The sequence below is a fragment of the Parasteatoda tepidariorum genome, chromosome 5, assembly GCF_043381705.1.
Source record: "Parasteatoda tepidariorum isolate YZ-2023 chromosome 5, CAS_Ptep_4.0, whole genome shotgun sequence".
Taxonomy (NCBI): domain Eukaryota; kingdom Metazoa; phylum Arthropoda; class Arachnida; order Araneae; family Theridiidae; genus Parasteatoda; species Parasteatoda tepidariorum.
The window spans coordinates 2,910,963-2,937,587 of NC_092208.1; the positions used below are offsets into that span (position 1 = coordinate 2,910,963).

A 26,625-nucleotide genomic window follows, 5' to 3' on the forward strand; every position below is an offset into this window, starting at 1 on the left:
TAGAAAAATATCAATTCAACAGCGGCCTTTTAAAGCATTCTCACTTCAATTAATTAATTAATTCCTAATTGAGTTTAAATTAAATATTGTCATGTTTTTAGTGCATGAATCTGAATTGAACAACCTGATAATGCTCACTCTGGTTATTGTTATCTGGTTGCTCACTACGTGCTCTTACGCGCCGAATCCAATCAATTAAAAATGAAAACTGTTGCCAGTGCGAGAAAAGAAATATCATCGGTTTTATTGATACATACATACGTATTAGCGTGTTATATAATAAGATAGATAACAGTACAGTCCCTATCCAAATTATTAGACGTACTGTAAGATTCTATGTGCAATCTTAATTATCAGGTGATGCTATACACGGCTTTATTGCTTTTACGAGACTGTTTGCACTTGGTTACTTTAGTGTATCAATGGGTTACATTAGACGATATGTCATATAAATTCGACGATTGGATACATTAGACGATGTATAATATAAATATAGAATACTTGCTATATCATGTATTATATTTGTATGTTATAATAATTAGATCGAATGATTACACGCACTGTAGTGTTTCAATAATGACATTATTTGCACGAGTTTTACAGGCAATACTTTTATATTTAAACATACATGTAATGGGTTGTTATTGAGGAGATTTTTTTTATATACTTCCTATTTGTATTCATTTTTAACATATTGCAATACAATGTTAACTAATTGATACACGAATGTAAACAAGTGCAAACTGGTTTCAGCGGCGTAAAAACAAAGCGTCTAATAACTTAGCCAGAGACTGTATATATAAAGAGAGAGAGAGAGAAATTTAACTTTTTTTCTTAATGATTTAACAAGTACCCTAAATAAATTAAAGAAACATTTTTTTTAAAAAATATCACCAATTTGGAGAGTTTTGTTCCATCTGGATGAAAAATAAACTTCAAAATAAAATTCCATTAAAAAATAAATTTCACCCCATATATGGTGGAAGTTTGTAATTGTGGTAATAGGTATAATTATACCTATGGTTTGATTGTGGTATATGGTGATGGGTATAATTATACCCACCCATATGGTTATACTCTGAGCTATACTCTGACCATACCCATCACCCTATGGTTATACGCTGATCTCGTATAATTTGAAGGGTCGGATATTCAGAAAAAGGGACACCATATTGACCCGAACAATGTTGTGACGTGTTAAGTTGGGTGTTATTTTTGAAAGTTAATTACATTTTTCATACTATAATGAAATATCATAAAAGCATTAAATTTAATATAATATTTACATTAAAAAAGTAATACGAGTTTTGAATTAAATCTATTAATGTTATAAAAACATATTAGTATTTTAATTATGCATTTATTCTTATTCATGAAATAATTTTAGTTCATCGGAATATAGATGCATGAACAACTGTTTCTGTATTTTCTTTACTGCGAGTATCTTTTTTTATTTATTACAAACAAAATATAAATTAGCATCATAAATTTTTTTCTAGAATTATGTATGGTCCTTGTTTACGTTTAGGTAACCCTATATTAAAAACAATTTCATTTCATTTGGTGATATCTAAATTAGTAAATCTTACTCGATTGACTGATTTTAGTTTACCTTTTTTCAAAAATATTACATTTTTAATTGAAAATAACCTTAATTTTTTTAATTCTATTTTTTCTTTTTTAAATTCACTTGATTTATTACTTACCTTTCATATTTCCAATCACAAAATCAATACAATTTACTAGGTCAATAATGATAACTAAGAGGAAAATAAACACACTGAAACTTTACTTGATTAATTCAAATTGGAAAAGCGCACAAGGCAGCTGAAACCAAATTTGTATTATATAAACTAGAAATAAGACATAAATTCTTAATAATCAAAAATAATTAAAAATAAAATATAATAAATAAATGTGTGTTTGCAAAACAGTACTTCATCAGGGGACACACTGCCTGCAAACACACAGGAGCCTTTCTGTTATTAGTGAATTCAACCAAAACTTACAGTGCCCCGAGGCCCCTTAATGACAAGAAAACACAAATAAATATCATTATAAATTTGAAAAAGAATCACACCTAAAAGGTACAAATTTTAAATCCACAATTGAATGAAGCGCATCCTTAAAGCACAATTTAAACAAATCCAAGCAAAAGTCACAGTTACAGTAAATAAAAGTGACAATTTTTACAGTAAATAAAAGAGACAGTTTTTCAAATTTATAATGATATTTATTTGTAGTAAAAGTTTTTTTCTTCTCTTTTCATTATGGGGCCTCGGGGCACTGTTAGTTTTGGTTAAATCCACTAACAACAGAAAGGCTCCTGTGTGTTTGCAGGCAGTGTGTCCCCTGATGAAGTACTGTTCCGCAAACNTTTTTTCTTGTCTTTTCATTAAGGGGCCTGTTAGTTTTGGTCAAATCCACTAACAACAGAAAGGCTCCTGTGTGTTTGCAGGCAGTGTGTCCCCTGATGAAGTACTGTTCTACAAACACACTTTATTTATTATATTTTATTTTTAATTATTTTTAATTATTAAGAATTTATGTCTTATTCCTAGTTTACCCTTCATATTTGTCACAGTCAATAGCAAAAAAGTTGTGAATTTTTTTCATTATGTTGAATTTTTTTTTTTTTTTAAAAAAAAGCAAAAAAATTTATGAAGTGACTTTTTTAAAACCGATCGAATTTGTTTATTCCGAAAAGACTACCACATTATCTTATAAAAAATATTCTTCACTGTTTTTTTTTTTAAAAAACTAAGTAAGTAAAAATGTATTGTGGCAAAGGAATTCTTTTCCATAAAATATTATATTTGACAATAAAGAAATGGTTTAAAACCTTTTTTTTACCTATTGAGATTACATTTGAGTGCTTCATCTCACTTGTGCACAGTGGGAGAGAGAGAGTTACAAGCAAGGGCATATCTTTAAAATAATGCAATAAACGAAAGAGGCTATTTATCTGCGCAAATTAAAAATAATGTCTTTTTTGTGTCTTTCACTGGATTTCTATTTATCTAAATAAAGATAAGTTTTAAAGAATCCCTGTGGCTGAATTTTTTCGAACTATTTGCGACAAAATTCTCTAGCACTAATATCTTTCTGCGAGGTACTTTTAATAATAACAAACATATATGTTACTAATTTAAAATAATAAAAGCACTGCGTTTACAATAACTATATATATATTTTTTTAATAAAACATGCAATAATTTTTTATTCTAATATTATGAGTGATATTCTCGCATTTTGTGGGGGGGGGAGCTCACAAATTATTTCCTTCTTCGCATTTTGTAAATAATTATCACAATGAAAAATATTATTAAAAATTATGAAATTCGTAGCAGTAATTGCCAAATATGAGACAGACGACGAAATCACGCGAATCAGGTTCCTCAAATGCGTGTTTCGTTTCTAGATTAGGTTGTAGCAATAAGTAACATCGTATAAAAAATATCGGATTTAAAAACTATAGAGAAATCAATAACAATGACTGCCAAAAATTCGATACCCTTAAAAAGTAATAAAAGCACGATTCGAATTTTCCATATTGTTTGAAATATATCGGGATTTTTAAAATCCACGTGAAAATCAATAACAATACTTGCTGAAAATGCGATCATTAATACTCAATTCTATCGTCGTAAATTGAGCGCGTCAAAAAGTGGTTATCTAAATGTACGATTCAAATATTACGTGTAAATCTCTATAGAAAAGAAATTTTTTTCTAACTTTTCAAAAGAAAAATCTATCTGCAAGAACTCTGTAACGTTCTGCGACAATGTTGCCGTCTCGCTGCGATTCTGCCGCGGGGTAAAAAATAAGTGAGAAATTTTAATACCCAGTTTTGATAGTTTTTTAGAATTGGCATTTTCAGATACGCTATTCAAGAGATACAGTTAAAATAGAAATCTGAAGTTATAAAAGATGTTTACTCGTTAAATAATTTTGTTTAAATTTTGGAATTTGTTAAAATTTGAAATTTGTTAAAATTTGAATTTTGGAATTTGTTAAATTTTCGATTACTTAAATAATTTTGTTTAAAATTCATAGAATATTACTGAATTTTAGGATATCTTTGTATTCTTGCGCTATTTCCGAAATACCTGAATATTTCATAAATTCAAGTTAATTTTTTTTTCTTTGCTTTATTGTTCTTTCCGATTTGCATACAATCTTTTGACTGAAAATGTTCAGAATAATGTTTGCCTATAGCATTTTTTGCCATAAAATTTAAAGCACTACAGCATACTCTCGATATCTCAACGTTGAAGCGAAGCTGAAAAAATTTCGAGATGGCGAGTTTTCGAGATAACAAGTTCCGAACTATAAATATGTTCTAAAAAGTTTACGTTTAGGTAACCCTANAAAATGTTACAATTGACCCCACTCTCCCCTACAGCATACTCTCGATATCTCAACGTTGAAGGGAAGCTGAAAAAATTTCGAGATGGCGAGTTTTCGAGATAACAAGTTCCGAACTATAAATATGTTCTAAAAAGTTAAAATATACATATATATATTTTTTGAAATATTATTCTCAAAAGTAGAGTCATAGAACATAAGAATAACTACTATTAAATATGTACTTATTGAGAGCTGACTATAAGCCTAAATACAACAATGATAATTTTATTTTTAAAAGTAAGACAAATACAATTCTGCTAAGCGATACGTTAACAAATTTAAAGTTTTATTTTCTGGTTTTAAACAAAATAAGCTAAAACTTTTATTCGTGATTTTTTCCATAAATTTTGTAGATTATTTTGTTTTTTGAAGTTAAAAATATTAAGTCAAAATTATATATCTAAAAGTCTTTTCTAAGGTTAAGTATTTGAAAAAATGAAACAAGTAACTGATACGAAATTTTAATTTCAGTTTCTATTAATATTATTATAAAAACATGGAAAACTATTAAGTATTTATTCCAGTTTTATTTTATAAAGTTAAAAGTCAGATGAAATTTTAGTTTTCACTGATTATAAATATTCACTGATTATAAATTTATAATAGGTAATAGATACACATACATGCTTAATAAATAAAGTAAATAGATGTATTTGAAAACGAAAAGATTCATAAACTTGTTTCTTTTATATTACTGTTGCATTTACAGTTAATAATGCCTGATTTAAAAAAGTGTAAAACTATGTGTATTTAATGATAAAGAAGATACAAATATGTATTAATTGTTATTGAAACTTATTTTAATTTTGTTATAGTCTTATTTTATATTAACATTTTTTATTTATTTCTATTTTTAAACTTATACAACACTATTTAATAAATAAAAATATCTACACAATGAAACTTTAAAGTTTATGAGCACTAAATGAAAAAGCTCAATTTTTACCGCTTTTTTTTCAAATAAGACCCAATTTTCCCCTGTTTTTTTCAATGGAACCCGGGCGGGTTTGGCTGATCTAAAAGCTTGATATTAATTGTTTTATTTTTTTTTTAAATCTTATGATTTATTTGACTCATAAAAATGCTTATCTGGTAAGCCATAAGAATTTTGCAATCCTATTTAAATGAAACTAAAAGTTAATTAAAATATGGTTGTAAATTTAAAGAAATTAATTTTATAGAAACTATCTTTCTCGAAAGGGTATTAATACGTTTTGATTGTGTTTTTCATTTATTTATTTAAAGCATCACTCAGTTTGCCCGAATTTTAAACCTGTTACATTTAGATAAGTTACCTCTAAAAATAAATATGCTGATTCTGATGAATTTTACTTCAAAATGCTTATCTTTAACAATTTATTTTTTCATTCCTCGAATTTAATGTGCGTGAATGTTGTTTACAGTCATAGAGCGAAAAATAATAATGCGTAAACAGGTAATGTGCAACAAATCTGATTTCATCATTTAAACTGCTTCTCGCAATTTCACGCTAACTGAATTCTGATGATGGAATACATGTAATTCATTTTAATGCCTTAAAAGTTTTCTAAGTAACAAATGTTTCGGAATGTAATTGCAGAAAATTAATAAAAATACCTTTCTTTTGGTGTTTAACAGATTTTGTTTTGTGAAATATTAAACTTCGTCATCGAGCTGGGGCGATTATACATTCTTTAAATTTTTTCGAATATATAAACATATATATTTGCATATATATTTAAAACATATATATATATATATTTGCTTACATTCAAAGTTTTATTCAAAGTAGATGTTAAATAAAATGAAACTGGTTATTCCCCAATCACCACCTTTATTTAACTGTAGAAAGTCCTTTATAGATATAATGTCCAAAAAAAAGAATATACATTCCACAGTCAAACTTCTTGATGGTTTTCTATTGATGGACCAACATAATCTTGAAGGCAGCCATCAATGATTCCATCATGAACCATTATATTTTTTGATGGTTTGATTTTTGATGGATGATCAGAAAACACTCCTTTTTGCTCCTGTGAGCTGATGAAGAGATTATACCTTTTTTTTCCCAAATTTTATATTTATTTATTTTTATAATTTTTTTTTTGAATAATTTGTTTTTTTTCATTATTGTGTCATTTTTTTCCAAGTTTTCACTATATTTTGTGTATATATATAAATGTAACACAAAAATCTTCTATTAAACATTTCATGTTATCCTAATTAATTATTCTAATCGAAATACTTTCTCACACTTTTAAAAGCCACATCCTGTTCTCAAACCTGTTCTTTGGCTCAAGTATGCATTTAATTAAAAGCAGGACATTTTTCCCTTTACTCTCTGTGGGAAACGTTCGATCTATTTCCTAAACCAATAGCAACTACTAAGATTTTCCTCTTTCCCTAAATTAAGAAATTTTACGGATTTTACTTTGCAAGAATTATATATATAAAAATAAAAGTTTATTTATTTATAATAACATTCAATAAATAATTGTGTGCTGTAAAAATGATTATTTTTCATTTGTTCATAACACACGATTTATTTTATTAATTTATTATTATTCAAAAAATATATTTTTAACATAAAATATTAAAGAAAAGAATGCATTTGCTGAAGACTTGAGTAATATTTGTGTAGTAAAAACAAAATCAAACAGCGTGGATAATTTTTGAAAAGTGAACCCATCTCCCTAATTTAAATTTCAGTCCCAACTAAAGAGTTTCGTCACCCAGGGTTATATCAAGATAAGTAAAGCCATTTAGCACGCTGATATAAGCAGCACTGAATGGTAGGCTTTATTGAATAGGTCAATCTCAGAACAAGAATTTATAAAACCTAATACTTATAAAGTTGTTGTTGTTGTTGTTGTGTATGTGTCGTCAACCATTAACGCAAGGGGTGCGATTGTTCTTGTTTTCCATTGACACCACCTATGGCCAAGAATTCAGCTTCTACCACACCCATACGTCACACCCGTTTATAGGACAAACCCATCCATACATCCATTTATTCATCCACAAATAGTAATTTTGACCTGAACCAGAGAACGATTTATGTTTAACGATTTTGTTATGGGAACATGAAGGACTTTGTGAAAAGACAGATTTAACGTGCACCAGTCACCATTTACTACATGGGGAGTCTTCGGTCGGCTGGATTCGAACTTCTGTTCTTACGAGCATAAGTCCAGCTCCCTGCCAACAAGGCTATCCCGAGCAGCGATGGCTCAGGGGGTAGAGAGTTAGCCTTCCAATGAGGTGAACCGGGATTCGATCTCGGCGATTCCGCATCCGGCTTGCGCCGACCACAGGGCTGACGTGAAAATATCCTCAGTGGTAGGCGGATCATGGGTTAGAGTCCCCTTACCATCAGGCTAATCGTGGGAGGTTCTCGCGGCATTCCTCTCCATGTAACGCAAATGCAGGTTAGTTCCATCAAAAGGTCCTCCGCGAAGACAAATTTCTCCCAATACTTGATCCAGGAGAGTTCCCTTGTCTTCTGGATTGGGTTCAGAATGACAAGGCCACGGAGTTGAACATTAGTTGTCGTAAACCCCAAAAAATTGGGTCGTCTGTTCAACGATGGTTATATATATAAAGAAACAGGCTAACCCAGCCCAACATTTATAATAAAAATTAAATATCTTTAAATTAATATAAATGTTATTGATATTGTAAATTGAACCATTATAATAATTTTGGAAGAACATAAATTCCAACTGCTATTAAAAAAAATCAAGACTTTGAATTCTAAAAACTATAAATATTTTAATTTCTTAACTGCTTAAAAATTAATGAACTTATTAGTCTAAAATATTGGAGAAATGCGCAAATAAATTAATTATTTTACAAACTCAAACAATATAAATTACAAAATGAAAAGCATTTATACAACAGCGCTTGCTACAATTGTTGATCAAGGAAACATTCTTTTAAAAATTAAGATAAAATTTTTTAAAAAAAGGTGATCACAATAAAATAACCTTGACATAGCAATCAGAAATAAGAACAAACGAACCAATTAACAATGAAATAACTTCAACTTAATGAAAGTCGAAAGTGAATCACCAATTTTAATATCTTAAAGAAAAGAAAATAAGGACTCACCCCCTTTTACATGTCAGAACTTCTTCTTTGTGTCATCGAGCATTAACTATTAACAGAATAAAACAGAACTGAAGGTGAATAGTCATTCTTAGCAATCGAAATCACCACCCCGAAAACTCACCACCATTTTCAAAGTTAGGCATTGCTCTTTTCACCAATTAGTTAAACTTTATGACATAAAAAACTGAACGATAACTAAAATATAACTAAAAATAGCTTTTAGAAATCGTAGAGCCGAAGAGTTGGACATATAAAACGCACTCAACAAAAATTAAAAGAATTTTTATTTAGTAAAATTTCGATTTCAAATGGCTATGCTGTGTTCAATTATGAGACAGAATTAACAGCTGGTTTTAGCCGCCAATAATTGCCAAACGAACAAAAAAATATACTGACAATAGAAGAACTGGCCTTTGTCTTGTTTTAAAATCGTTTGCTTTTTTTCTATGAAGTATCAATTAGATGTTTCTAATGTTACTAATTTATTCATCTTATTCACTATCTCTATTCTCATTTTTTGTAAATTGTAAAATTAAGTTTAAATATTTTACACTAATTGTTATATGCATTTGAAACCTGTATAATTTATCGAATCTAATAGTATGTGAATACAATATATACTTCAATGCAAAATGCATAATATTCTATTAAAAATGTATCGACATTTTTTTTCCGAAAAAAACTCTGAGTAGTGCAAACATAATCAGTATTAGTCCAGAAGTACGGAAAATAGAATAAAGCATTTTATATTTAAAATTTAAAGATTATAAAACGATTACAAAAATGCTTAGTTTATGGAATTGTTCACCTAAAAATTCTGTTGTTTTTTGCTCTCAGCAATAATATTTTTGAATAAAATAAATCAAATCAGGACTGTTAGTGGATTAAAAAAGTAATCTAAGAATCTATTGTAAGCATCTATTTCAAAAACAGATAGAAAACTATTTTAAAAAGTAACATTTATTTTAAAAACATCCAAATTCTTCCTTCAAATAAATAATAGAAAATAAATGTATTTAAATATTGTTCGATATTTGGACAAGGGGGTGTTTAACATTTAAATTCTTTTTTCTGACTCCTGTGAGCTTTAAGGAAACGGAGCAATATTGAACGGAAGCATTTTTTTAAACCAACAATTCCACAGAAGCAGATTATTTTTCAAAGTCATGTATGAATACTTGCGGAATATTTAAACAAATCTCACTTTTGAAAGTAATCATTGTGATTCTTTGCGACTCCATTAAGGATTAACATATTTAATTGTAAAAGATAAGTCGTAAAAAAGTTCTTACAAGACTTGCAAATAATTTAAATGCCTGTTCTGCGTAGAGTGAAATCATAACTCTAGTAAAACAAGTCGCATAAAAGTATACACGTGACTTCAATGTAACACATTCAATTAAAAGTAAATACGAGAACAAAATGAGATAAGTCTCAAAAAATAAAAATACTCCTGGAACTTTAGCAAGACAAGACATAAAATGGTTTCCATGAAATGTTCAAGAAATCAAAGTGGCCGCAAATTTTCAATGTGACTTTAGTCCTAGTAAAGTATATTTGTGGCTACCAAGTGACAAAAGTCACAATGAATTATCTTGGAGACTTTTACTTGATATCACTAGACAGAGTGACGTCAAAGTCACTCTTTGAGACCAGAACATGACTAGGGCAGGGGTATACTGGGTAGATGCACCGGATTTTTTTTCGAATAGAAAGTTTCCTTCTTTAATGAACTTTTTTTTAAAAAAACATCAGTACAGCGTAAAATCCGTCAGGTTTATGTTAGCTTCTTTATTAATCTATTTTTCGATAATCCATAGTTTTCAAGGGCTGAATTTCAGCTACATTTTCGTAATTACGATAAACAAATTTTGCCAACCAAAAGCAAAATCGCAAATTACATATCGCAAAATGCGATATGTTTACAAAAATACGAGCTTCTGATTGACTTCCTATTCATATTCTGATTGACTTCAGCCATTGTAATTGCGAAAATTTAGCGGAATTCCGCCCTAATGTCAGCAAGGATATGAATTTTTCGCAGATACATGACAAAGTTATCAATTTGAAAACTACATTTGGCATAATGGACATAGAAATATCAGAAAATCAATGAAATGGATAGAACGATATTTCATCTAACCATTGGAGGGTGGGGGACTTTATAGCTATTTTAGGTTCTAGTCATTTTCCGTGGTATTTATAATGAGGTGATAAATTTAAATACATCTATAAAGTTCGGTCCTTCATTACCGAAGTAGTGAAGCAGAGAGGGGACCCCCATAGAAGTTTTTACCCCGGGCCCCTATTAGGCTAGGTCGGGCTTTGCTTGCGACAATTCAAAACGGTCACGCACTGTGACTGTGTCTGCTGTGACCGTTTTTGACTTTATCATGACGTCACTGTGACAATCTGTGTGGGGTGATTTTTGATACCTATTAATAACTATAACAAAGCGAACATTTTGATACACGAAATGAGAGCATTTATTATAATTCTATTCATTCCTTGAAACACTTTTTTTATTTAAACTTTTTGCTCATTTATCAAAACTATATTTTTTTTACATTACCTAGATTCTCCCAGAACAATTTACTTTTCTTAAATATAATAGTCTTCGTGGAGGTAATAAGAGGCGTGGACATGCTGTATACTTTTATTGAAATATGAGGGCAATACGGAGATGATGCTCACACATTTTCGTCTGTCTTTCTCTCGAAATTGCAAGTTTTAGTGGGAGGAGAGACGCTTCTTAGTCTTGGCCGGGAAAGATTTTCTACTTTCCCGAAATGATGAGGAGGGGAAGGAGGGGGAGTCATAAAAATGTTCAGAAGACCGAAATGGCGACGTTATGGCGGTCTGCTGATTCGGCCATTTCTGTCCGAATGTTTTCTAGATTTATGGAACTTAAGATAATTCGTGGGGAAAAGAATTGCATACATGTTTTATGAGAAAACTCGGGACAAACAAAAATGGACGACTATAACTGTCATGGTTGAAACGCAACAAATAAATTCCGGAAGTTTGTCAATAACTTTAGTTCTTTTTTTTTTTATTGAATATTATTGAATAAAGCAATTTTATAATTATCTCGATATATTTATGTTTTTATTAAATGTCTCAAAAAAAAGACACCCACCGGTTCGTAAAATCGAATTTCCCGAATGATTTTAAAATAATGCCATAAATGTCCCCGATTGCAAAATAAAGTTTCTTTTCATTCAGCAAAAACTTCTTAATGTGAACCTAAAACTGGTTGTTATGCTGTTTACGTGTAAACCTTCTCACCTTAAAACGAAATTTGAGACCATCTGATCTATTCTACGCACATTACCCTGATCCAAAACCTTGTAAAAACAACCTTCTATATAAAAACCTTAAATGGAGGTTGAGTTAGGGTTTTCGAGCGTGAAAAAAAATCCTTTTATAAAGCTAGTCTCAAGGTGAAAATAATCTTAAATCTAAGTACAGTACAGAACCCGTTATCCGGAAATCAGAAAACCGGAAAACCAAAAAACCGGAACGAAATTCGATAAATTTTCCCGCCATTTTTTAAACAAAAATTTTTTTTCCTCATAAGATTTTAAGATTTTTCTTTCTTTTTTGAAAGATGCTCACCTTACCATCATTTTGGAAATAATCATTAGTGTATTACTTCATCGTTTTTTCTTCTTTTTAAGAATATTTCCCACAAAAAAAAAATTTTTTAGTTGGGTTTAAGAATAAAAAAACGGTTTTTTTGTAGCGATTCAGAAAACCGGAAAAATCAGTTATCCGGAATAGCGATGGTCCCGATCGTTCCGGATAATCGGTTCCCTACTGTAATTATAAGGTTTCTTCTAGCGAAGTCTTGTATTCTCAGCTAAAATCCACCTTGTCTTGACATTTTAATAGACAAATGCAATTTGATCCTATCGTTAATCAGCTAAACGTCAGCTAAAAAGGGTTTTTAGTAAAATCTTTGGGAACAAAATCTTTGAATCACTCTCCTGACCAAACTATGAGAACACTATTTCTTGGAATGCGGTTACCCCCTTTATTTTGGGTGTCAGAAATCCGAATCCGCATAAAAAGAAAGGTATGTTACAGGCCTCGAAAAACCGCCAGTCCTCTTCTGTCAAAATTTCCTCGTGGACAACGAATTTCTCGAATCCGACGTCCGCGCGGACAGCCATTTTCCCGTTAATGTTAGAGATACATTTTCAATTTTTGTTATCTTACATGAGTCTAGCACCTCACTTCTAAAATTAGCCTCTAATCCAGAAATACAGTAACATACTGCGCATGGTGGAATTGATGTTTTCTCTGTCTCCCGTACTACAGCGGTTGAAAGGGACTTTTCAGCAATAAACTTAGCCCATTGTGCAGCTCTAGTGCGACGTAAATGAACAACAACAACAACCACAATCAGCAATAAACTTAACAAAAAAAAACATTACGTACTGGTCTTAAACAAAAGAAGCGTTAAACGCAATTATGAACATCTACCTAAATGGAAAACCCCTTTCACATTTCTGTGCAGAAACCTCTGTAAATCATTAGTTTGATAGTGAAACTGGCAAACGTCCTATTTGATTCATTTAAAAAACGCAGTACCCTCGGATAAATTGACATTCCAGATAACTTGACATTTGTCATTTAAATTATTTCATAAAAGAAATAAATTATTTCATAAAAGAAATTGATTATTTCATAATAGAAATACTAGGTTTTACTATTAGTAACCTAGTATTTCTTTTATTACTGTATAATGCAATCTTAGTATTTGTAATTCTAGTAACTACTAATTCATTGTGTAATTTATATAAATGTTTGTAATAAATAAGAGAAAATTATATTTTTATTTATTCAGAAGCTACGGGTTAGTTTCAATGGAGGGCGGGTACATTGTTGGACAAGCCGTCCTCGGGGACGGGTAAAATTTCTGAGTTTTTTCGAGCCCTGGTATGTTAATTGCTTGAAGTAAAATTCATATCAATAACTTTAAGAGCTACAGCCGAAAAGATCTTCAAGATATGTAAAGAAAAGTATTAATTATGTGTTAAAACTAACGTTATGCCTCTTTTTCTTCGTTAATTTCTTTCAAAGAAAAATGTAAAAAAAGTACTTTTAAATTACATCTTACGATTTTGAAAAAAGTTCATTTTTGTCCTTTCTTTTTTTTCCGATAAATATTACTATTAAAGTGTATTCTTTTAAAGAAAAGTGAGATTTTAAAGGCATGTAAAATTTAAAATAAAATACATACAGTATAATCTCGATATCTCAGAGTTGAAGAAATGCATAAAAAAAATCTCGAGTTTTCCAGATAACAAGTTTGGAACTAAATATGTTCTAAAAAGTAGAAAAATATATTCTAAAATATTACTCTAAAAAGTAGAGTCATAAAAAGTAGAGAAAAGCTACTATTAAATATGTAATGATGATAGTTCTCTATAAGTCTAAATATAACAATGATAATTTTACTTTTAAAAGTATGACAAAAATAATGATGCATTAAATAAAAAAGAATTGGTTTACAATGTACATAAAATTGTGATCTTCGTAAAAGTTTTTTTTTTCTGAGGAAGTATGTTTTTTTTGTTTATGATTTCGTAGATCAAGTCTGCGCAAATATGTCAGCGCATTTGAAATCAAGCCTTTAAGATTTCATCGAATCTTTTAGATTGGATTTTATAGGAGATAATCAAAGTTATTAAGGGTATTTGCTTTTTTTTATTTTGCACTCTGTGTGTCATTTAAAATTTCAATCTTTACAATTCAGAAGCAAAAAGATAATAATTAAATAAATAAAATGGTTGTATTTGAAGAAATTAATGTGCAGTGCAGCAAGTAAAAAGAAATCATTAAATAACTTTTGATCTAATTATCGGACTTTTTAGGACTCATTCTTAATTGTTCAAACGGATAACCTCAAACTTGCTAATTAACTAGTGATGGCAATATATCAAGCTACGATATCAGACATAAAAACGTATTTTGTCTGAAAAAAACATACTCTTTTTTTCTGATGGATTCCTGACCCTCAAAATATAGGGGGTAGCCGAAATCTGGGAAATAGGGCCCCAATAGTTTTATCAGATAAGTGGTATAAGATTTAAACCACTTTATGCTAATTTTACCTTTTGCGCATTTCCTCAAATCTCGAGAACTTTTTAAGCGAATTGAGAGAATTTTGATACCCGATTATAAAATTCATTCATCTAAACATGACTCTACGAGAAAAATAAACAAATTTTACTAAAAAATTTTATTTTTTTTAAGAATAGGTAATAAAATAGTCGAAAAAATTGGGAATAATTTTTGTAAGAATAGCCGAAAAAATTTTGAATAATCTATGTAATAATAGTCGAAAAAATTTTGCATTGTCAGGTATACAATTTTTGACGTCATTTAAAAATATGTAATTTTACATAGCAAAATGCAAGTGAAATGGGTTTAATATTTCCTGACAAATCGAATTTAAATGTACCATCGATTTAAAAATCAATTTCTCAGGAACTATTCAATAAATTTTGCTCAAATTTTTGCATTTCGCGATGTAAAATGACATGCTCTAAAATCACGTAAAAAAAAAAATTTATATACATTAAAATTAAAAATGCTTTCGTCTATTATTCAAAAAAATGATAAATATATAATAAATATTTACTAAAATGTACGTTTTGCATGGAATTATCTTCACAATTGTGTGCAAATTCTCGCGATTTGGCGAGATACGCAAAAAATAAAATTAGCATAAAGGGGAGCAAAAACTTTGGATCAATCACCTGACCATACTAAGGTAACCGTATTTCTCAGTTTATGGTTATTCCCAATATCTTGGGGGTTGAAAAATCCGTTGAAAAAATGGTATGTATGTTCAGAGAAAGTACATTTTTGTGTCTTAACTTCGTAACTTAAAATATCGTCTGCACTAACTACTTAGCATATTTAGTCATAAATTTTTGATCTAATCATTAGATCAAAAGTTATTCATTGCGGTCCGCTTTTTTTTTATTTTGGTGCGCTGTGCACTATTTATTAAAACCATCAGTTTCCTTGCCATTGATCTGAACTGCTACTGAGTTGAAACGGCTTGTGTTGGAGAGGATATATCAATACAAATCATCCATCATTTCGGTCTTTTTAATCGAAGAGACATCCGCAATCATGATTGATTACTTTATGGATTCAAATAACGCGTCTAACAAAGCAAATGATTGTTTTAAATTGAAATTTTGTTTATTTTCATTTCATTTCTCAAGTATATCTTTCCTTTTTTTTAAAAAAAAATAAAATTTCATCCGCATGATGCATATAATTTCATCCGCATATTTTCCATCAGTAATTATTCCTCACCATCCATCTATCTATCTATCTATCTATCTATCTATATATATATATATATATATATATATATATATATTACAAAAGAAGAAGAATTATTAGCAATAAAAACCAAAAAAATGTATAGTATTTAAACCATTCATTTGGAACCTTTTTCGTTGATGTATAATGGTTTAACGGAAATTCAAGTTTTTAAAATTAAGATTCATATTACCACACATTTAGAAAGAAATTCAGAACTGAAAAGCAAATTTAACCGAATAAATGGTTTTATGCCTTGCTCAAAGGTATCATGATAAAATTATAAATTTTACCACATTTTCCAAATTTTGTTACGTATTATAAAGCTATATTTTATTATTAATTTTCCCAAAAATCATTACTGAAGCACTTCGGCAAAAAAAATCCAGCTTTTCGGTGTCGAGTTCATCGAGTCAGAAACGCTGTACATTTTACTATATTCTGCTAGTTTTGACCATAATTTTTTCTCAGTGGGACAGTGGGCTTCAGAATTAAAGGCATAGTTCTTTGTGATCTCCGCGGCATTTTAAAGCCTATATGTGTTAGCTAAAATATAAAAGAGAAAATATAGCAAGTTTTAAAAAAAGATATTTATATCAAGCGAACTTTTAATTCGAATTTATAATATGCAATATATTAAGATTACAGTTCAGTGAATGCTTCATTATTTTATGAAGGTTTTATGATTCATTTTTTTTATTTCTAAAAGTTAACGATAAAAAATACGTAATGAAACTTGAAACTCACAAACCTTTTTTTAAAAATATATAGCTACTATTATTTTAATTTCACTGGTGAAATAATTTAAGAGAATTTGCATATTTTATCGAATTTCATGGAAGGAGCTTAACTGAATGTAAAACCACTGCTTCTAGACAAAAATGCAAATCTTGTACATCAAATACGTAAGCGTACACTTGTGTGCAGGCGGAGCCAGTAGAGAGACGGGCTTAATGAGTGCGCATAAGTTAAGACGCATTTCGTTCGCTAGCACAGCTCGGTGAGTTTCTTGGTGTTATTTTGCATACATAGGTTAAATTCAAATTGTAACAGTAAAAATGAGTAACCACCAACATTTCGAAGATGGAATGAGGTGGCGAATTGTGGGGAGGCTAGAAGGAGTTCAATCTCAGGTCCAGATTAGTAGAGAGTTCAATTTAACGCCTAGAGTCATGTGTAACTTATGGAAACAGCTCCTCGATACCGGATCCATCGAAAGAAAGCCTGGGCTAGGTCGTCCAAGAGCCACGACGGCCAGGGAAGACAGCCATTTGTCCATCATAGCGAGGCGTAACAGAGGGGCTGCAGATTCTTAGCTCTCTCGTGACTTATATGAAGCTACAGAAATCCGTGTATCAAGGGTGACTGTTTCCAAACGACTTCATGAGAGAGGGTTGATTGCAAGAAGACGCACTGTTTGCGTCCCGCTCACTTCTGCGAACAGGAGAGTCCGTTCAGCATGGTGCAGAGAGCATAGAGATTGTAGTATGGATCAGTTGGGGGCCGTTCTCTTCACTCATTAATCCCGGTTCAACCTAAACACCGATTCTCGCCGTGCGTACAAATGGAGAGAACCAAGGACTCATTACCTACCCCCCAATAGCCACGAAATAGACCATTATGGTGGAGCAGGCTCAATGGTCTGGGCAGTTATCATGTTGAATGGCCGATCACCTCTTCATACCTTTGAAAGAGGGCCTGTGACTGGTGTGAGGTATAGGGATGAGGTCTTGGAGCCCTATGGTCGCTTTTTCAGAGGTTCAATTTACCTTGAGTTTATTTTGAGGGACGATAACGCGAAGACACATAGACGAATCTTCTGGTCGATAAATTTCTAGAGAGTGAGGATATTCGCCAGATGGATTGGTCAGCCAGATCTCCAGACCTCAACCTTATAGAGCATGTCTGGGACGCTCTGGGGAGGGCAATTGCAACTCGCTACACCCTTCCGAGAACCATCCAGGGAATGAAGACACCGTTGTTGTACTAGTGGGACCGATCGCCACAGGAAATGATAAACTGCCTTATTCCAAGTATGAAATCACGCTGCAAGGCTTGTATATCTGTAAGAGGGGACCATACCCCATATTAACCCATTTTTTTTGTTTATTCTGCTACCGCTGTTTTATACCTTTAGACTCCAACAAGTATTGCGCACGATCAAGCGTGTGTCTTACAATTGTTGAATGGTTAGTTGTTTTGTATTGTATCAATGTATGTACAGATCACATTTCATTTAAATCGGTCCAGTAGTTCTAGAGATAATAGACCAAGTCTGAAAATNTATATATATATTCCAGCTTTTTAAGTTACAAAATACTTTATGTGTCTAGAAAGATTTGAATAAAAGTGAAAATTTCAATTATTTGCCAAGGAGAGAAAGTTTTTAAAAAAACTTCTCTTATTTATTCAGATAATCTGAAGTTTTATAAATTACTTTATAGGTGCTACTGAATAAAAAGAAATCTAAAATATTCCTTAGAAATAATTAACAGCTTCATTGCTCTTAAAGAACATGAATTATGCTTATTTAAACCTTTACAGAGCAATCCAGTTTAGTTTTTGAACTGCAATGTTTTAAATTTAGAAAAATGTGAGAAATAGTTAGTGGAAAAAAAATCTAATTCTCAGCAAGAAATTTGAAGTTTAATGAGAGGTAAAATCGAGTCTTTATGTCGTGGTCTAATTCTGACAACAAAAAAATATAGCTTCTTTTAACTTTTGAAAAAGATCGAAGAAATATATATTTTATACGAATACATATTTTAAAGAAGAAATACATATTTTAAAATAAATAAATCAAACAAATACCCGATTTCTCAATATTAGGTGGAGATATAGAGCATATACATAATATTGACTTCAATTTTCCTCATTTTGAGGCTATTGTATAAGTGCATTGATAGTAAACTATAGGGCCACATTGTGTAGCCCCTAATAGGCCTGTAATTATTTCTTCAGGTGAGGTACAGTAGTAATATAATATAGGGTCAAATTTGAATATTATAAGTCGATATTAAGGAGAGATATAGGGCTCTGTTCTAATATAGAACATTGACTATCATGATATTTGTGTCTCTTACAATCTCATATTTCGAATACTTTTATCATGCAAAAGAGAAAGGAAGAAACTTACCCCAGGGAAGTGTGAGAAATAATTGACACATAAAAAGAAAGATGTTTCTTCCTGTCAGCCTCATTACTTTTTTTTTTCTTATTGGAAAAAAAAATCGTCTAAATGCGTGTTACTCTAAGGCCGCATTCATAACATGCATTTTTGTTACATCCATAAAATTCTTGCATCTTAATATTACTAACTGAAACTTTCACTTTCTTGATCGTCCATTTATTCATCATTCGTAACTATTCCCTAGAAATATTTTCCTAAGAAACACTCTTCTAAATGCTTGAAATGTAATTCCAGCATGAAACAATTAATAAGTCATATTTGGCACCAAGATTTTCAGTAAACGATTGCTCTTTTTTTAAACACAAGAAAGCAAATCACAATTATTTTTGTTTCATTGGAAAAAATGTAAATACTAATACCGTTTAAAGTCACATCTATAGACTAAAGATGACATACAAAAAAAACACATACTAATGTTTCATAAAACATAAATTCAATTATTCCTACATTTTCTAGTTTGCTTATTTTTTTAATTAATGGCTTAGTACAGGAATTTCAAACCGAAATCCAGGATCGGTGCTGATGTTTGAAGTGAAGTAAATTGTATTCAGTGAAAATCATACTTTTATTATGACTTTTTCGTGAGAACATTTATAGAAATCTAACGGGAAACATTTTAATTGTTAATTGACAAAATATCCGGCCTTTATAACATCGCATAAACATTCTTACTTATATAAAACTTTTTTTTTATTTTTGTCAATATACAGCACCGTTTTTATGTATATTTATCCTTTTAGTGTACCTTTTTCAAGAAAATGTAGAATCTTCCTTTGGTTATGCAATAATAAATGTCCCAATGAAATAAAACTCCATACGTTAGAGGAAAAACTTTTATGGAGTACAACCGAAAGCGAAATGTGGTAGGAAAGAGTTAAAACAAAAAATTCTGCAACAATCACACAACGTAAAAAAGTTCGGTTAAAATTCTTGAAATATATATCTATTCGGGGGAAGCAACAGGGTGGAACTTCATCCCCGTCAGAAACCCACAAGCGAAGCGCGACGTTTGGCGCCTAACGCGTCTCTGCCTCTCCCAATCCCTCTGTTTTGCTCCCGGTGTTCCTATTCACGCGCATGCTCCTCTTGCTCCAGGTTTTCTTTCCAGGTGTACCATCTACTGCGCATGCGCATCACCTTCACTCATCCTCATCCAGAAGACTTTTCAGGAGGTAAAGAGGGGGTGAGCTGTTCCGGAAAAACACTTTTAATGATACCTTTTCTGCCTCACTTTTCGTTCCATTTCCAGAAGAAGAAAAAAGAACAAAATAAGTTTGTTTCACTTTTCACAAACTTTTCACTGCATTGAAACAAAAATTAGAAATAATTGGCTTGTGTTTTCTCTATTAAATTTTTTTTATTTTCTAATTGTTTACACTTTCTTCTCTGACAATTACAGTTCTTGGCCAATATTAGACGCACTGTAAGATTCGATGTAAAATGTTAGTTATCATGCATATATACGGCAGGGTATGGCGAACTAATGGAACAGGGTATGGCGATGTATACTATACGACAGGGATGGCGAACTAATGGCACGCGTGCCATTTATGGCACGAGACACAATATTTTGGGCACGCCACCGATCACAATTGTTATTACACTATGAATTATTACTACTCAAATGTTATTACACTATGAAGCATATGTAACAAGTAAATTAAAATTCACTAAAAACAAACAAAATAGTAAGCAATTATTAATAAAAAAATGAACAATTAATGCTAAAAAAACAATAACTGTAAAAACAAGCTAAAAATAAATAACTATCAAAAATAAATAAATAACAGTCCTGCTTAAACTAGCAATCTTACAACTTAATATAAGTTATTTGTCATCTAATCTGCAACAACAGAAGTCACACTGATGTTACGTTAAGTTGTTTTAAGATATGGCAAAAAAAATTGTTTTTTCAATGTAAATAAAGAGTTTTGCGTTGATAGTATTTAGTATTATTATTTTCCCAATAATCACAAAGTCAAAATAATTTGAAGGCACGTCTATGACCTCATTAAACAATTTTTTAGAAAAATTGGCACGTTGGTGTATAAAGGTTCGCCACCCCTGCTATACGGCTTTATTGTTTTTACGCGGCTGAAATCGGTTTGTACCAATTACGTTAGTGTAGTATCAATTGGTTAGCATTTTAATGCGATGCGTTAAAAATAAATACAAATAGGGAGTATATAAAAAAAATCTCCTGTATAAAAGCCCATTACAGGCATGTTGAAATATAAAAGTGTTGCTTATAAAGTGCATTTCTAGTGCAAAACATAAAATTTAAAAAACTATAGTTCGTCCAATGATTTGGTCTGATTATTATAATATACTAATATAATGCTTGATATAATAAGTATTCTATATTTATATAATATATCGTCTAATTTATTCAATTAATACACGAACGTAAACAACTGCAAACCGGTTTCACCCGAGTAAAGACAATAATGCTGTATAGTATCACCTGATAATTAAGATTTTACGTAGAATCTTTAAGGCCTGGTTTCTTAGGACAGGACGCCGTCAGCTGGAAATCAGCGATAACCTCTGATTGGTCCATTTGTGAGTTTGATAGTATACGTCATCGAACGCTCATCTTGAACTACAATTGCCGTCCAACTCAACTGCAGTTGGATTACAACGTGACGTTAACCACAGAAGCAATGGCGGACAACATCCAACAGCACATTGAAATCAGCCAAGATTTTGATTTTGACATTAAACATAGCTTCTTCATTAAACATAGCACTCTTCATTTAGCTCAGCTATAATGTGTTTTTTCTTGGACAAAGTCATTATTTGTTCTCTAAAACACTGGTCGACAATAACAAAATCAATACAAATTCAAAATAAATATTTGTTTACGTTATTAACGCATGCGCAATGAGAGATAATGTCTGCGTTGGACCGACTGCTCACGCTGAGCTAACAAAAAAGTATTTTTTTGGCGTCAGCTCTACGTCAACTTTCCGCTGACGCCCAGATAAGGCGCTAGTTCTAAGAAACCAGGCCTTGAGCTAACAAACCAGTATTTTGTTGGCGTCAGCGGGACGTTGACGTCACGCTGACGCCCAGATAAGGCGATTGTCCTAAGAAACCAGACCTTTAACGCTTAACCCATCAGAAAATACCATTTCGCTTTTCGTACATCCCTATTTAATGAATGGATTAATATTTGAGAAGAAAAAACTGTATTAACACTACAAGTTTAAAACAAAATGTATTTGAATGGATGAATAAAAAAGTATTTTATTTAACGATTTAAAATGTGAACAAGATAATAGGGAGAATGTGAAACTAATAGTAGGAATTGGAAAAAGGTTATATTTAGGGACAGAAATTGCATATTTTGAGTTGCCTAAGTAATTGTTAGGATGAATTAGCCATTCTGGGCTGCTCACATAATCTAATGAAAAATTTCCACGACCGAATTTTTTTCTGAACCAGACTAAAAACATTACGAACGGAAGTGGTCCAGTCAAAATCTTTAAAAGGTGGTAACTTTTAGTACATTTTCAAAACGGAGGTATAACACCGATACTCACATATAGTGAATATAGTTTATAGTCAATATATATTCTATTACAGCTGCTGTGGCTCAAGTGATAGACCATTCACCATCCAATGAGGTGACCCAGGTTCAAATCCAAGCGATGACTGATGGATTGGAATTCTACTACCAGCGCACACCGACCACAGAGCTGACGAAAAATATCTTGCGGCAGACGAATCCCTTTGGTTAGAATCCCCTTGCCGTCCAGCTAACCCTTCCGTGGTTTTCGTGGTTTTTCTCTTCGAGGAACGCGAACACCGGTTAGTTCCATCAAAAAATCTTCCACGGAGGCTAGTTTGTCTCAATGCTTGATCTAGGAGTTTTCTTGTCTTCTGAATTAGGTTCAAAATTACTAGGCTAAAGGAGATGGACATTGAACTCAGAATTCAGCCGGCTGATCAGCTAATTAATAAGATTTTTGTTTATTTAAAGTCTTGATAGCTCATTTGATAGAGTGATGACTTCCTAGTGAGGCAACCCAGGTTCGAATCCCAACGATGGATTAAAATTCTGCTCCCAGCTCTTACCGAGAACAGTGCTAAAGCAAAATATTTCCTTCGGTAGGTTGATTATGGGTTTAAATACTGTTGCCAATAGTTGGAGGTTTTGTGGTCTTTTTTTCTCCATGTAACGTAAATTAAAAAATTTCCCAATGCTTTACCCATGAATTCTATTATCACTGCCCTTGCTTCCCTCTGTTAATTATAAAGAATGATCCATGCAAAAAATACAGCCTTCCGAAGATTTTAATTTATTGATGAAAATGTGAGGAAAAAAACAGGTTCAGTAATTTTTCTAAATTTTGATGCAACAATAATTGAAAAATTAAACATGCTTTCTTTTATTATCATGTTAAATGTACTAATTATCGCACTAAGACCGGGGATTTGACTTTTTCTAGAAACGAATCAAAAAGTATTGCAACATCATTGACATTTCTGGAAACACAACTAATCAATGAATATTTTGATTAAATCTGACAGTTTCCGGATCGAACAGTTAAGCTCCAACAGGACTTCCAATCTTAGTTATCCGGTCTTACCCCTGTTTTGAGTGATTATCACTTGTGAAAGTAGTTTTCGTAATACGTCATCATCTATGTTTTTGCCCGGATTTACACCCGGCTGACAGAGAAGTTTCCTTTAATACTGAAGTTTAAACCGATTCTTAAATATTCTTATAAATGACAAAAAATATTTTTTAATAAATTTTCTTTTCTATTTGTAAAAAACTTGAGATACATAGTTTGTATAATAGTTCCGAAATTTCTACTTAAAATACAATTTTTAAATTAATATTTTGTCTATTCTTGTAAAATATATAAGAAAAGTAGCAACTCTGATATAAATATATTTTATCTTATAACCGTCGTTGAACAGCCACCCCGATTTTTGGGTTTACAACTACTAATGTTCAATGCCGTAGCCTTATCATTTTGAGCCCCATCCAGAAGACAAGGGAACTCCTGGATCAAATATTGGGGTAACTAGCCTTCGTGGAGGGCTTTTTGAGGGAATTAACCCGCATTTGCGTTACGTGGAGAGGAGGACCATGAGAACCTCCTAAAGTTAGCCTAACGGCTCTAACCCTTGATCCGTCTACTACTGAGGATATTTCACGTGAGCACTGTGGTCGGTGCAAGCCGGGTGCGGATTCACATTCCAAGTCAGTGGAAAAACATCTTATTACTTAAAAAGTGGTTGAAATCTATTTATGAGGAAAGCGAAATTATACAACCATATGAATGAAATAAACTAACTTGATCGTATAATTCGCCTTTTAACTCTGCTTCTTTCGACAATCTAACAAATTCCGATGATTCAAGTACCACCCTCCTCAATAGTGATTGGGTAATTTTTATAGCAGTTTTATTTGTTTCTAACATCTATTTTTCCTTGTATACTTTTCGACTATAATTCTAAAAATGTATATTAAGATTAGTCCTATATACGAAGAATTTTTTTCAGGGTGTGTAGCGTTTTTAAAAAGTTCTTAAAGGTGCTTATTTTTGATTTACATTTTTTAAAAGCCCTTAAAGGTGTTTTTTTTTTATTCGGGGTTTGTAAAAAGTGCTTAATCTTTTGAAAAAAGATTTTTTCTTTGTCGTATCGATTGTCGTTCTAAATTACAAAAAAAAAATTCATGATTCTCACAATTTTCTCTGCAATATTTATCAGAAACTAGTTATCTTACCATGATTAAGTGAAGTTCGTGAAAATGTTTTTGAATTGTATTGATTTTATGTTCATAAATTAAAAAATTTAAACTATAGAAAAAAAATAATTCTTATTACTGCACGCTTCCTAATTAGGATATTTTGTTTTTGAAATGTGATTAAAAATATTTTTTGCGTGCTTAAAAAGTATTTAAAAGGTGCTTATTTTTTGTTGAAAAATCTGGCTAGGCACTCTGCTTTTATTAATTTTTCGTTTATTTATTTAAGCGCAAAAACTTTTTAAATTGTAATCTTACTTTTTTTCTGGAAAAAAGATGTATACTTACCATAACTTCTCCTTTCAGTTTTTTCAATAAACTCTTTTCACATTAACATCACGCAAAACACGACCTGACAACATCGTGACTCTTACGGGATTCTATTCACGTTCGAATAACGCTGTCTTCTTCAAGATGCTCTTCTTTGAGACTTTTCCGATTCCATCTGACAAAACATTCCTACTATACAAAAATATAGAAATAAACGTTAATTAAATTTGTTTCATGGTATTTTTTATCTCTTAAAAGCAATTATGAATAGATTGCATTAGTTCACAGTTAAATATTTAGATTTTCAATTGCCACGGACAGTTTAAATTTCTGCCCTTTTTCATAAAGTGAATATGGATTAATATCCAAATTTTTGATGGTTTTCCCTTGATGGGCCAACATAATCTTGATGGCGGCAACCATCCATAATTCCGTCATGAACCATTATATTTTTTGATGGTAACCAATAAAGTAACCCTCACCTCAATGTAGGAATTCGGACTGATTTATGATGATGATCCAACATAAGACTTGTTTTGATGGTTTGTTCATGTTGAACCTATCATGAATTTCCATCATAGTATCTTAGAAATAAAATGTTGGAACGATCATGAACAACCATCAGCCCAATGTAGGAATTCCGACTGATTTATGATGGTCTAGCATTAAAAAAACTGAAATTGTTTTGACGGTATATTCTTGAAAACTAACAAGAATTCTAATTAAACCACCATGAATTGTTGGTCCATTCGAATCAAACTTCTCGTCATGGTTACCCATCACAGTATTGAGGTAGCGTATTCGATCATGGAATGATGGAAGTTTCTTGGCACATCGAAAACCATGAAAACATGATGGAACATATTGGATGATGGTGACCATCAAATGATGTTGGACCATCATGAATCGCACTGAAACCAACATGAACCGTCAAAATGTTTTGATGGGACCATCAAGAATTTTGACTCGGGATAGTAAGTATAAGTCATGAGTAGGACTGGGCTATAAATCGATGTATCGAGACATATCGATTTAACGCATATATCTGCAAGACCATACAGCGACTTTTATTCAAGGCGATACATCAGAAATCTGATTTAAGCCGTCGAGTAAAGACAACGAGCGCGAAACGATATAGCGATATAAGACACGCAAGGATATAGGAAAACGATATAGCGATATTAGACTCTTCCCTTACGTTCCGATGTCGACTCGCGCTGTGGAAAACGATGTTCGTTTCGTTATGTTGAAATGGCCTTGATTGGTGAGCTGTAGAATCAGAATCAGAGTTTTGAGAACATATATCGTAATCTCACATGTTCGTTTTCGCACCTCTTAGTTATTTTTTTTTTTTTTTTTTTTTTTTTTTTTTAGCGACTTGATATCGTTTCTTGTAGATTATTTTCAGTGGGACTAACTTCGTGATCGCCGATGTTACCTTGTTCTGAAGGCAATCTATTATTGAAAAGAATATATAAAGAGGAGTTTCTTCATTAATTAGATAAGTTTTTTTTTAACAAAACTTTTCTTTATTTTTAAATGTGAAAAT

At 31.3% G+C, this 26,625-nt stretch overlaps 1 protein-coding gene across 1 annotated transcript in view; it reads right to left on the reverse strand.

Moving 5' to 3' along the window:
- LOC107456578 (neuronal acetylcholine receptor subunit alpha-7-like) overlaps positions 1–20,097 on the reverse strand; it is a 252,153-nt gene extending 232,056 nt beyond the window's left edge. Inside the window, exon 1 of the mRNA XM_071180921.1 lies at positions 18,986–20,097. Within this exon, the coding sequence (XP_071037022.1) occupies positions 18,986–19,049 (64 nt within the window). The 5' untranslated portion in view covers positions 19,050–20,097. The remainder of the gene's footprint in view (positions 1–18,985) is intronic.
- Positions 20,098–26,625: the final 6,528 nt, after the last annotated feature.